Source organism: Salmo trutta, chromosome 18 (assembly GCF_901001165.1).
Source record: "Salmo trutta chromosome 18, fSalTru1.1, whole genome shotgun sequence".
Classification (NCBI taxonomy): domain Eukaryota; kingdom Metazoa; phylum Chordata; class Actinopteri; order Salmoniformes; family Salmonidae; genus Salmo; species Salmo trutta.
In genome coordinates this window covers 15,485,654-15,500,105 of record NC_042974.1, presented here as the reverse complement: position 1 = coordinate 15,500,105, position 14,452 = coordinate 15,485,654, and the positions used below count along the sequence as shown (strand labels likewise).

General features: G+C 41.4%; 1 protein-coding gene across 6 annotated transcripts in view; it reads left to right on the top strand.

Moving 5' to 3' along the window:
- The window catches only part of LOC115152880 (protein sidekick-2-like), a 594,976-nt gene that overhangs the window by 541,423 nt on the left and 39,101 nt on the right, over positions 1–14,452 (top strand). For 5 of the 6 annotated variants that reach the window (XM_029697775.1, XM_029697771.1, XM_029697774.1 and 2 more), the window contains exons 28-34: positions 158–256; positions 1,955–2,149; positions 2,792–2,993; positions 3,207–3,310; positions 3,829–3,899; positions 4,674–4,809; positions 14,225–14,281. In XM_029697775.1, coding sequence (XP_029553635.1) covers positions 158–256; positions 1,955–2,149; positions 2,792–2,993; positions 3,207–3,310; positions 3,829–3,899; positions 4,674–4,809; positions 14,225–14,281 — 864 coding nt within the window. The remainder of the gene's footprint in view (positions 1–157; positions 257–1,954; positions 2,150–2,791; positions 2,994–3,206; positions 3,311–3,828; positions 3,900–4,673; positions 4,810–14,224; positions 14,282–14,452) is intronic. The other variant, XM_029697773.1, reaches the window with a different exon arrangement.

The window sequence follows — 14,452 nt, the reverse complement described above, 5'->3', positions numbered from 1 at the left end:
GTGGTGGATACAGGATATTTTCAAGCTTTCAAATAGCTTATCCAGAATTTGATATTATAGTATACCAATTCCCACTACCATTCAGTAAACCAATGAATCTGAAGTGAAGAAAGATGTGTTAAATAGTCTAACCCCTCTGCCACTCTCTCGTCTCCAGTGCCCGGCCCTCCAGTGGGCATCCTGTTCCCTGAGGTCCGAACCACCTCGGTGCGTCTCATCTGGCAGTCCCCGTCCCAGCCTAATGGTATCATCCTGGGTATGTGGTTTGACCTTTGACCCTGACCAGACCTTGACCTTTCACGTTTAACCTGTCCAGACTCCACAACAATGACCCTCTCATACAGCAAACAAAAACAACAACACCTTGACTATGATGATTTAGTTATAACCAACTTTTGACCTAGCATCGTAGAACCAACCTGATACTTGTGTTCACCATTATGTTTCAGGCAGGTTCAAAGGGCTTAAAGTGGAACTGCCCGAATTTTTGCAATCAGCGCATTGGCCATATTGAAAAGACACAAAAATTGCAGCCACGTCTCAAACTGCCCGTTGTTTTATTTGAAAAAATATGGTCCTTTACAATGTCCACCCCTCCTGTGGCCCCACGAACGTTTTGGGCCATAGGATGCTGAATATAGCATTTTAACATATTACAACAAAATAAATAAATAATATTTGTCCAGCCTTTGCTGCTCTGCTAGCTTGCAGATGTGCATAATATGCTGTGACCCTAACTCCAACATGTTTTTTCTTTTTTTTGCACAGCAGGGATCACCATTGTGGTTCAACCTAGGCTACTGCTCAAAAGTTGCTGTAATAGGCCTACTCTTTTGTATGGTGTTTTGTTGCAGGTTTAGTTTTTTGGTTATTTATTGTCAAGTTTTATAAACCGAAGCCAGACTGCAACATTTTAGTAGCCCAGCTAGGATTGGCATTTGGCTGTACACTTAACCCTCTGCTACGCATTGTAAATGGGACACACGAAAGCAGCGCGATTGAAGTTGAATTCACCTATGCGTGCGCATCAGGCTGTAATTTTATAAAGTTAATGACTCAGCTGTTTACTAATTTATACACGCTTGTGTGTCCTATTCAGCCCACGCGCTTTGTTTGACAAGTGCGCTAGCCTATTAGCCACATTATGACTGACTTGTGATCATTGCCCTTGCTAGTTTGATTGTAATGATATTCCCAGCCATCCCAGTTGTCAGGACTTCAGCCGAAGTTGGTCCCTCCTTGTTCGGGCGGCGTTTGGCGGTCCCATTCATTACAATGTTGTGTATTTAACCCTCTGTTCCCCCTCATTGTCCTTGTCGGTGATTGTTTGTTTGTAAGCATTGTGCAAGTTATGTTCTGGTGTGCGACAGGTTTTGTACCCGCTGGTATTATTTTGTATATTTTGGTTTTTGGAGTTTTTGAGCGTTTATTAAACTACTCCGTTTTATACCAAGTTCGATCTCCTGCGCCTGACTTCTCTGCCACCAGCACGCACCCTTACACCAGTCGTCTTCCCGGTCGTCTGTTTTTGTTCAAAATATATTGAAACTGAAAGAGTGCATCCAGAATGGGTGGCGGCAGCAAACAATGTACCAGGCCAGCTGTGATTGACAACCCAACAGCAATATTTTTGGGACTACCAAGAAATGTATTGGGGAATTATATTAATCACGCATTGAACTACATCCATCTATTCTGCCAACAATGCCTTACTGTACATCATGGAATGTTGAGTCAAATGAAGATGTTTTTGAAGCATAAACTGGGTATTTGATATTTTTGACTGATATAATTGCCTGTTTGTCTGCAAAGTAGTTAAAACTGTCAGTTTCACTTTAAAATGTGGGTGTCCATATCTTCTGAAGGAAATATTGACAGACATTAAGTTTAATCGTCAAGTTAATAGTGTCTGTCTCTATGCTTTCATGTTGTGTTTTCTCTTTTCTCTTCTCAGCCTATCAGATTACGTATCGTCTGAACTCGACCAATAGCAACACAGCCACAGTGGACGTGTTAAACCCGAGTGCTCGCCAGTACACGGTGACTGGCCTGAAACAAGAGTCAGTGTACGTGTTCCGCATCACAGCCCAGACACGCAAGGGCTGGGGGGAGGCCGCAGAGGCACTGGTGGTCACCACCGAGAAGAGAGGTAACTGTGAATTGAAAGATATGTCAGATGATGTGTTATATCACATCAGTGTATGAGTTATTGTACTTATTGAATATACCAAAAAATGAGGTTACTATGGAAACATATGGAAAAGTTATAGTATGAGTTATTGTAGCTTATAGGACATTACAGAAATTATTGTATATTTTGTGTACTTAGATCAAGTTTTATGTTACATTACCATATGAGTTATTGTACTTATAGAGCATTCCACAGAATATTGTCTACATGTGTTATAGAGCAGACAGGTTTATTTTCTCAGGGTTGACACAAAATGTTAGTGTGGCTGGGCTGAGTCAGGCAGTTACCGTAAACAACAGAGAATTCCATCGAGTTCAGAAGAAACACTCATCTCATCTGATAGTGGTTTACAGATTCAGCACATTGGTTTCTAATGAGTCATATTCTGCCCGGTTACATCTGCAGTAATAAGCTATTTGTTTAGTGCTTTTACACAAGCACTTGAAGTTTGTGACCCCTGTAGGCTAATGATAAAGCCATTTGTGTATGGTATAAGCCATTTGTTTAACCTGATAAGAACCTGTACACAGTTCAAACCTTCTTTCTGTTATCGTAGAACTGTTGTTGTTAACCTTGTTAGCCTCTCTCTCTCCCCCCCAGCTCGACCTCAGCCCACCGGTCGTCCCATGGTGCCCCAAGAGAATGTTCAGGCTCGCAGCGTGTTGTTGTCATGGGAACCAGGCAGCGACGGCCTCTCTCCGGTCCGCTACTACACCGTGCAGCTGAGAGAACTGCCCGAAAGCAACTGGACCGTCCACTCTGCCTCGGTCAACCACGAGTCCAGCTTCTACATAGTTGGCAGGTACAGTATGCACCCTACCTAGCACACTACCTAGCACCCTACCCAGTGCACTAACAGGGGTACATAGTGGAAGGTTTCCTATCACAGTGTAGACCCTTGAGCTGTGATATTTGCTTGGAAAAGCTGCACTTAGCCCTAAATGGAACTTGAAAGGTTGAAGAAGAAAAAAATGTAACGACTGAGAATGATCATGTGTAACATCTCTGTTGCTAGGCTGAAGCCCTTCATCTCCTACCAGTTTAGAGTGAAAGCCACCAACGACATAGGAGACAGTGAATACAGCGAGGAGAGTGAAGTTATCACCACACTACAGGACGGTAAGAGACTTGAACTCTTTTCACATTGTGGTATCTTACTGCATTGAAAATAAAGATCCTTGTGGACATCATATTATCCACACATGATTTGGTCTTCATTGTCCTTGGTTTTGCCACATTGCCACATTCGTAGGCAGGGGTTCTGTGTGTTTTACATCAGTGTTGGAATCCTTCCCTGAGTAGAATGTCAGGATGAGTTAATGTAATGCTGTGGTGAGGACATTATTGGCAGCAGCAGAATAGGTGATGTCATCTTCACCATCTGTGGTTGCTGTACGACGGGGGGGGGCACTTAAAACCAAACAGTGTCAACCGAGCAGAACTAACTTTAATTCAAGAAATGTTCTCCCTTCAAATCATTCTCATGGCCATATTTCACTTGTTTACCAATGGGTGAGATGTTCTCTTTAGTTGTTTGTATGCTGTGAATACCACTGCATTAGGTATTTGGCCTGGTGGTAGACTCAACTAATTGTCCTCGCTTTCAACCTTTCTTATTTTCTCTCCTTCTGTTGCAGCCCCTGACGAAGCCCCCACAATCCTCTCTGTCACACCACACACAACTACATCCGTGCTGATTCGCTGGCAGGTAAGAAGAGACGTGGTGATTGGTCCTGATGTCTGTCTTCCTATCTGCAGTAAAACCCAGTCATCTGTCAGTCAGTGGGTGGTAATGAGAGGGTAGCACGGTGAATAGGGTGTACTTAGACTGAGTGGAACACACACCTCCTCTCTCTAACACTAACACCTGAATTAGGTCATAAAGGGGAGATGGAGAGTTCCCAGGTTACTGCCTGTAGGAGTTTTACACCGAGACATCCAATCTCTTCTCTCTTTCCCCTGTTCTCTCTCTCACTCCTCTCTTTTCCATTTGTTCTGTCCCTGTTGTCTAATGTTTTACAACAGGGGAATTTCTGTCTGTGTGAGTCAGCCATGGATGAGCTCCAGTTGCCTGGAAATGTCTGTCTGTGTGAGTCAGCCATGGATGAGCTCTGGTTGTCTCGGGATTTCTGTCTGTGTGAGTCAACCATGGATGAGCTCCGGTTGTCTGGGGATTTCTGTCTGTGTGAGTCAACCATGGATGAGCTCCGGTTGTCAGGGGATTTTTGTCTGTGTGAATCAGCCATGGATGAGCTCCGGTTGTCAGGGGATTTTTGAATCCTGTCTCTTTATCTTAGTCCTGTTGTACACTGGCCATGCTTTGCCATGGGATGATCGTAAAGCGAGTTATCAATGAAATGTATTATTATTTTTAATCAAATAACTAGTTAGCTTGCTCGGCTTTGTAAATATGACTGTCCGTGAAAGGGACTATGTTGAACATGACCTAATGGTAGTCTCACGTTATGTGTTGTCATCACAGCATCCATCTGAGGAGAAGATTAACGGTATCCTCCTGGGTTTCCGGATACGGTACCGGGAGCTCATGTACGACCGCCTCCGCAGCTTCTCCGTACGCACCGCCAACAGCCCCTCCAATACTTGGACCGAGCTCAACTGTGAGTATTGTCATAACCTCCCAAAATGCTCCTACAACCTCACATCAACCACCATCTCTGAACAAGGCCACACAGAACTCCATCAGAACGTGAACCAAACATTCTCCTATATTGTCTTCCTGTAACACTGGCTGTGCCTGACACCTGACACTACACCTCTTAGAATCAGTCCCTTCTAATAGTCTTCAACTATCTGCTCGGTCTGTGTGATGTTTCATTTCTCTTTGATGACGTTTGTGCGGGTTTCTATGATTGTGAGAGTTTTTCACTGGTTCTTGCAGAACAGTCACATCAAATTGTATTTGTCACATGTACCGAATACAACAGGTGTAGACTTTACAGTGAAATACTTACTTACAAGCCCTTAAGAAGAGTTTTTTTTAAGTAAGTGTCACGGTTGTCGTCGGTGAAGGAGGACCAATACGCAGTATGCTCATCTTGAGAATTTATTAACTTCAAAAATGAACGTACAAAAAATAACAAACAAACGAAAACCACGAACGAACGAACAACAAACAGTCTGGTAAAGCATAAGGCTGAACACAGAACAATCACCCACAAATAACAACCACAAACACACCCTAATATATGGGACTCTCAATCAAAGGCAGATAGACAACACCTGCCTTCAACTGAGAGTCCCAACCCCAATCAACACAACATAGAAACACACTCACCAGACTAGACATAGAAATACATAAACATAGACTATAAACCAAAACCCCGGAAATACTAAATCAAACACCCTTTAACCAAACACACCACCCTGAACCACATAAAACAAATACCCTCTGTCATGTCCTGACCAAACTACAATACTAATTAACCCTTATACTGGCCAGGACGTGACAGTAAGTAAGAAAATATTAGCTACATTTTGTTATGTATATAGTGCCTTCGGAAAGTATTCAGACACCTTGACTTTTTCCACATTTTGTTATGTTACAGCCTTATAAAATGGATTAAATTCTTTTTTTTCCCTCATCAATCGACACACAATACCCTATAATGACAAAAGTAAAACAGTTTTTTTAAATGTTTGCAAATGTATTAAAAATCAAAAACAGTATTCAACCTTTTGCTATGAGAAATTGAGCGCAGGTGCATCCTGTTTCCATTGATCATTGTTGAGATGTTTCTACAATTTTATCGGAGTCCACCTGTGGTAAATTCAATTGATTGGACATGATTTGGAAAGGCACACACCGGTCTATATAAGGTCCCACAGTTGACAATGCATATCAGAGCAAAAACCAAACTATGAGGTCAAAGGAATTGTCCGTAGAGCTCCGAGACAGTATTATGTCGAGGCACGGATCTGGGGAAGGGTACCAAAACATTTATGCAGCAAGGTCTCCAAGAACACAGTGGCCTCCATTATTCTTAAATGGAAGATATTTGGAACCACCAAGACTCTTCCTAGAGCTGGCTGCCTGGCCAAACTGAGCAATCGGGGGAGAAGGGCCTTGGTCAGGGACATGAGCAAGAACGCGATGGTCACTCTGACAGAGCTCCAGAGTTCCTTTGTGGAGATGGGAGAACCTTCCAGAATGACAACCATCTCTGGAGCACTCCAACAATCAGGGGTTTATGGTAGAGTGGCCAGACGAAAAAAAAAAAAAAAACCTCCTGAGGAAATCAGAAATCTTCAGACCACAAAAACCTCAGTGTAAGCTAAGGTTGTAATGGTTGTTGAATTCCTAACCATACCACGTGGAACATTGGCTACACGGCGGGAAATGGTTAAACTCTGAAACTATTGATCCCTACAGAATAAGAGCAAATCTTAGATCCTAATTACTAGTCTGCAGCTAGAAATTATGTAAACCTGGGATTGTGAATGCCGACAACCGCCAAAACATCTGTCAATGAGAACATTTTTGAATGGTACTCTGAAGTATCCATTGTAACCACGAAAGACTTCAGGGAAGCAGAGAGAGAGAGACGCTCCGAATGAGTGAGCATTCATGTGCAAAGGATTAGCATTTCAATTAGTATAATTATCAACTGTGTAATGATTCCTTTTGTCTTCCCGCTTGTTCTCAGTACACACCCACTTCCCTTTGTCCACCAAGCCGTCATATCGGCTTAGCCCACTAGGGAACCTCCCCTATCATTTCGTTGTAACCATATCTACTGTGCTGTTTGTTTATGCATTTTTGTGATTATTTAGTTAGTAAATAAATGATTAAGACAATTGGTGTATGAATGATTCATAGTAAAGGCTGGGTTCGAGCAGATAACCATCAATTTACGACGTTTGGAATGAGACTAATGTGAGGTAAAGAATAATTCATTAATTAGAAGACTAATTGATCAGATATTAAAATATCTGAAGAGTTATATTAGGAAAATTATAACTTTTTAATCTGAAGATTTTCCTAGGGGCCCCGACTTCCTAGTTAATTACATTTACATGATTAATTTAATCACGTAATAATAATTACAGAGAATTGATTTGATAAAATAAGTCTTCACTTTTAATGATGCCAAAGATACGACAGCACACAGCCAAAACAACACAGGAATGGCTTCGGGACAAGTCTCTGAATGTCCTTGAGTGGCCGTGCCAGAGCCCAGAGTTGAACCTAGTGGAACATCTCTGGAGAGACAAATCAAATTTTCTTGGTTACATACACATGTTTAGTCAATGTTATTGGGGGTAGTGAAATGCTTGTGTTTCTCGCTCCAACAGTGCAGTTATATCTAACAAGTAATATGTAACAATTTAACATCAATACATACAATACACACATATCTAAGTAAAGGAATGGAATTAAGAATATATAAATATATGGACGAGCAATGTCAGAGCGGCATAAACTAATATACAGTAGAATAGGATTTAATACTGTATATACATATGAGATGAGTAATGTAAAATATGTAAACATTATTGAAGTGACTAGTGTTCCATTATTAAAGTGGCCAGTGATTTCAAGTCTATGTACACTACCGGTCAAAAGTTTTAGGACAAAGGTTTTTTCTATTTGTACTATTTTCTACATTGCAGAATATTAGCGAACACAAAACGATGAAATAACACATATGGAATCTTTTAGCAACCAAAAAAGTGTTAATTAAACAAATCAAAATATCTTTCAGATTCAAATAGCCACCCTTTGCCTTGATAACAGCTTTGCACACTCTTGGAATTCTCTCAACCAGCTTCACCTGGAATGCTTTGCCAACCATTTTGAAGGAATTCCAACATATGCTGAGCACTTGTTGGCTGCTTTTCCTTCACTCTGCGGTCCAACTCATCCCAAACCTTCGCAATTTGGTTGAGCTCCGGTGATTGTGGAGGCCAGGTCATCTGATGCAGCACTCCATCACTCTCCTTCTTGGTCAAATAGCCCTTACACAGCCTGGAGGTGTGTTGGGTCATTGTTCTGTTGAAAAACAAATCATAGTCCCAATAAGCCCAAACCAGATGGGATGGCGTATCGCTGCAGAATGCTGTAGTAGCCAGACTGGTTAAGTGTGCCTTGAATTCTAAATAAATCACAAACAGTGTCACCAGCAAAGCACCCCCACACCATAACACATGGCGGTCATCCGTTCACAGACACCGCGTGTCACAAAGACACGGCGGTTGGAACTAAATATCTCCAATTTGGACTCCAGACCATTGCTCATGTTTCTTGGCCAAAACAAGTCTCTTCTTCTTATTGGTGTCCTTGAGTAGTGCTAGTGCAGCAATTTGTGCATTAAGGCCTGATTCATAGAGTCTCCTCTGAACAGTTGATGTTGACACGTGTCTGTTACTTGAACTCTGTGAAGCATTTATTTGGGCTACAATTTCTGAGGCTGGTAACTCTAATGAACTTAATATTATTCCTTTATTTCAACAAGGAACACAGACTGAGACCAAGGTCTCTTTTACAGCTGGGCCCTGCGTATACATGTTTACACATACAGTTTAGGTATAGTGATTAAGAAACTACATAAGACAAAAAAACAATCACAGATAACACAAAATACAGCAACTGATTACATTTACACATAGGTTATTCCCCTGACAGCACAAGAACTTGCATTACCCAAAACAGTTACAAGCAATACAAAAATACATATCCTCCAATAAATATTTAAAATGGGCAAGGGGGACAAGAGTCTCAAGTTTAAGTTTAGTCTGCAGGCTATTCCATAGGCAAGGAGCGTAACAGGAAAAGGCAGCCATACCCAACTCTGTGGAAATCACATGGGCCTCAAGTGTAATCCATGCTTGAGACCTGGTTTTAGTAATTATAATTATAATATTGATGAGTGATGATAAATAAGAAGGTAGCTTATTCAGAAGTGCTTTATAGACAAACACGAGAGCATGTTGTTCTTGTCTCACGGACAGTGAAGTCCAACCCACATTTTGATATAAAACACAGTGGTGAGTGCTGTAGCTAGTGCACCTAAGTGCGCAATGATAAGTAGCATCCAGCGATTTAAGTGTTGATGCCGTAGCATGCTTGTAAATAATATCCACATAATCTATAACAGACATAAAAGTAGCTTGCACAATTTGTCTTCTATTTGTAGAGGATAAACATGTCCTGTTTCTATAGAGGAAGCATAGCGTGAATTTTAGCCGTTTACAAAGTTCGTCAATATGCATTTTTAAAGACAGTTTATCATCAAACCATATCCCTAAGTATGTATATGCCGAGACCTGATTAATTTGAGAACCATCTAAGCTCGTAAGTGCAAGTGTATTTTCAACCAACTTTTTGAACCTATTAAAAATCATAAAATGTGTTTTCTTTGCATTTAAAACAAGTTTCAGCTGTATAAAAGACCCTTGTAATATCTTAAAATCTGTCTCCAATAGTGATAATGCTTGGTCAATTATCCTCTGCAGCGGAGGTAACTCTGGGTCTTCCATTCATGTGGCGGTCCTCATGAGGGCCAGTTTCATCATAGCGCTTGATATTTTTTGTGACTGCACGTGTTGAAACTTTCAAAGTTCTTTCCTGAAGTCCACGATCATCTACTTTGTTTTGTTGATGCTGAGTGAGAGGTTATTTTCCTGGCACCACACTCCCAGAGCCCTCACCTTCTCCCTGTCGGCTGTCTCATCATTGTTGGTAATTAAGCCTACTACTATTGTGTCATCTGCAAACTTGATGATTGAGTTGGAGGTGTGCGTGGCCACGCAGTCATGGGTGAACAGGGAGTACAGGAGGGGGCTGAGCATGCAACCTTTTGGGCCCCAGTGTTGAGGATCAGTGAAGTGGAGGTGTTGTTTCCTACCTTCACAACCTGGGGAGATGGCCCGTCAGGAAGTTCAGGACCCAGTTGCACAGGGCGTGGTCCATACCCAGGGCCTCAAGCTTAATGATGAGCTTGGAGGGTACTTTGGGGTTGAATGCTGAGCTATAGTCAATAAACAGTATTCTTACATAGGTATTCCTCTTGTCCAGATGGGATAGGGCAGTGTGTAGTCCGATGGCGATTGCATCGTCTGTGGATCTATTGGGGCAGTAAGAAAATTGAAGTGGGTCTAGGGTATCAGGTAGGGTGGAGGTGATGTGATCCTTGACTAGTCTCTCGAAGCGCTTCATGATGACCGAAGTGAGTGCTACAGGGCGATAGTCATTGAGGTCAGTTACTTTTGCTTTCTTGGGTACCGAAACAATGGTCGCCATCTTGAAGCATGTGTGGACAGCAGACTGGGATAGGGAAAGATTTCATATGTCCGTAAACACTCCAGCCTGCTGGTCTGCGCATGCTCTGAGGATGCGGCTAGGGATGCCATCTGGGACGAAAAACCTGAAAATAGTGTGCAGCGACGCACCCCATCCAACCTGAAAGAGCTTGAGAGGATCTGCAGAGAAAAATGGGAGAAACTCCCCAAAAGTGTGCCAATCTTATAGCCTCATACCCAAGAAGACTCGAGGCTGTAATCAGTGCCAAAGGTGATTACAAAGTACTGAGTAAAGGGTCTGAATACTTATGTAAATGTGATATTTCCGTTTTCATTTTATTATAAATATAAATATTTTTTTATTTTTTATTTGTCATTATGGGGTATTGTGTGTGTGGATTGATGAGGGGGAGAAAATATTTAATCCATTTTAGAATAAGGTTGTAACGTAACAAAATGTAGAAAAAGTCAAGGGGTCTGAATTCTTTCCGAAAGCGCTGTGTGTGTGTATATATCTATATACAGTTGAAGTCGGAAGTTTACATACACCTTAGCCAATTACATTTAAACTCAGTTTTTCACAATTCCTGACATTTAATCCTAGTAAAAATTCCCTGTTTTAGGTCAGTTAGGATCACCACTTTATTTTAAGAATGTGAAATGTCAGAATAATAGTAGAGAGAATGACTTTCAGCTTTTATTTCTTTCATCACATTCCCAGTGGGTCAGAAGTTTACATACACTCAATTAGTATTTGGTAGCATTGCCTTTAAATTCTTTAACTTGGGTCAAACGTTTCAGGTAGCCTTCCACAAGCTTCCCACAATAAGTTGGGTGAATTTTGGCCCATTCCTCCTGACAGAGCTGTTGTAACTGAGTCAGGTTTGTAGGCCTCCTTGCTCGCACACGTTTTTTCAGTTCTGCCCACAAAATATATGATTGAGGTCAGGGCTTTGTGATGGCCACTCCAATACCTTGACTTTGTTGTCATTAAGCCATCTTGCCACAACTTTGGAAGTATGCTTGGAGTCATTGTCCATTTGGCAGAACCATTTGCGACCAAGCTTTAACTTCCTGACTGATGTCTTGAGATGTTGCTTCAATATATCCAAATCATTTTCCCTCCTCATGATTTCATCTATTTTGTGAAGTGCACCAGTCCCTCCTGCAGCAAAGAATGCTGCCACTCCCCTGCTTCACGGTTGGGATGGTGTTCTTCGGCTTGCAAGCCTCCCTGTTTTTCCTCCAAACATAACAATGGTCATTATGGCCAAACAGTTATATTTTTGTTTCTTCAGACCAGAGGACTTTTCTCCAAAACGTATGATCTTTCTCCCCATGTGCAGGTGCAAACAGTAGTCTGGCTTTTTTATGGCGGTTTTGGAGCAGTGGCTTCTTCCTTGCTGTGCGGCCTTTAAGGTTATGTCAATATAGGACTCGTTTTACTGTGATTATAGATACTTTTGTACCTGTTTCCTCCAGCATCTTCACAAGGTCCTTTGCTGTTGTTATGGGATTGATTTGCACTTTTCGCACCAAAGTACGTTCATCTCTAGGAAACAGAACGCGTTTCCTTCCTGAGCAGTATGACGGCTGCATGGTCCCAAAGTGTTTATACTTGCGTGCTATTGTTTGAATGTGGTACTGTCAGGCATTTGGAAATTGCTCCCGAGGATGAACCAGACTTGTGGAGGTCTCTAATTTTTTTTCTGAGGTCTTAACTGATTTCTTTTCATTTTCCCATGATGTCAAGCAAAGAGCCACTGAGTTTGAAGGTAGGCCTTGAAATACATCCACAGGTACACCTCCAATTGAATCAAATGATGTCAATTAGCCTGTCAGAAGCTTCTAAAGCCATGACATAATTTTCTGGAATTTTCAAGCTGTACATCTAGACGTTCCGCTAGCGGAACACCTGCTCCAATATCCAATGATGGGCGTGGCGCGAAATACAAAGTCCTCGAAAATCTGAAAACTTCAATTTTTCAAACATATGACTATTTTACACCATTTTAAAGACAAGACTCTCCTTTAACTAACCACACTGTCCGATTTCAAAAAGGCTTTACAGCGAAAGCAAAACATTAGATTATGTCAGCAGAGTACCCAGCCAGAAATAATCAGACACCCATTTTTCAAGCTAGCATATAATGTCACAAAAAACAAAACCACAGCTAAATGCAGCACTAACCTTTGATGATCTTCATCAGATGACACTCCTAGGACATTATGTTATACAATACATGCATGTTTTGTTCAATCAAGTTCATATTTATATCAAAAAACAGCTTTTTACATTAGCATGTGACGTTCAGAACTAGCATACCCACCGAAACTTCCGATGAATTTACTAAATTACTCACGATAAACGTTCACAAAAAACATAAATTATTTTAAGAATTATAGATACAGAACTCCTTTATGCAATCGCTATGTCCGATTTTAAAATAGCTTTTCGGTGAAAGCACATTTTGCAATATTCTGAGTAGATAGCTCGCCATCACGGGCTAGCTATTTAGACACCCACCAAGTTTGGCCCTCACCAAACTCAGATTTACTATAAGAAAAATTGGATTACCTTTGCGGTTCTTCGTCAGAATGCACTCCCAGGACTTCTACTTCAATAACAAATGTTGGTTTGGTTCCAAATAATCCATAGTTATATCCAAATAGCGGCGTTTTGTTGTGCGTTCAAGACACTATCCGAAGGGTTACGCGCCCGACGCGTTTCGTGACAAAAAATTTCAAAATTTTCCATTACCGTACTTCGAAGCATGTCAAACGCTGTTTAAAATCAATTTTAATGCGATTTTTCTCGTAAAAAAGTGATAATATTCCGACAGGGAGTCGTTGTTTTCGTTCAAAGACTGAAAATAAAAACATGGAGTCTTCTCGTGCACGCGCCACCAGTCTCATTGTTCTCAGATCGACCACTATCCAAATGCGCTACTGTTTTTCAGCCATGGCCTGCAAAGTCATCATTCAACTTTCTGCCGCCTTCTGGGAGCCTATGAGAGCCGTAGGAAGTGTCACGTTACAGCAGAGATCCTCAGTTTTCAATAAAGAGAGTGTAGAAGGCCAAGAAATGGTCAGAGAGGGCACTTCCTGTAAGGAATCTTCTCAGGTTTTGGCCTGCCAAATGAGTTCTGTTATACACAGACACCATTCAAACAGTTTTAGAAACTTTGGAGTGTTTTCTATCCAAAGATAATAATTATATGCATATTCTAGTTTCTGGGTAGGAGTAATAATCAGATTAAATCGGGTACGTTTTTTATCCGGCCGTGAAAATACTGCCCCCTATGCATAACAAGTTAAAGGCACAGTCAACTTAGTGTACGTAACCTTCTGACCCACTGGAATTTTGATACAATGAAATATAAGTGAAATAATCTGTCTGTAAACAATTGTTGTGTTAACAAAAAATTTGTGGAGTGGTTGAAAAACGAGTTTTTATGACTCCAACCTAAGTGTATGTATGTATGTATGTATGTATGTATGTATGTATGTATGTATGTATAAAAACAAAAACATAGATAATACACACTGAGTAGCAGCAGCTTAAAAAAATGTCAATGCAAATTGTCTGGGTAACCATTTGATTAACTGTTTGGCTGTCTTATGGCTTGGGGGAAGAAGCTGTTAAGGAGTCTTTTGGACCTATACTTGGCACTGCGGTACCACACTAACAAAATAACATGTCTCTTCTCTACCCCCCTCTCTCTTCTGACTGCCTTCTCTCTCCTATTCATGTTTGACCCATCACCCTCACAGCCCCCTACAGCGTGAGAAACCTGAGCGAGTCCTCTCTCACCCAGTATGAGCTGGATAGTAAGTCCTCACAGGCCTGCCTGCGTCTCACACACTCTGTCTCACCGACTCTGTCTCACACAGTCTGTCTCACACACATTGTCTCACAAGTCTGTCTCACTGCTGATGAAATACGATCTGTCTCACTGCTGATGAAACACAGTCTGTCTCACTGCTGATGAAACACGGTCT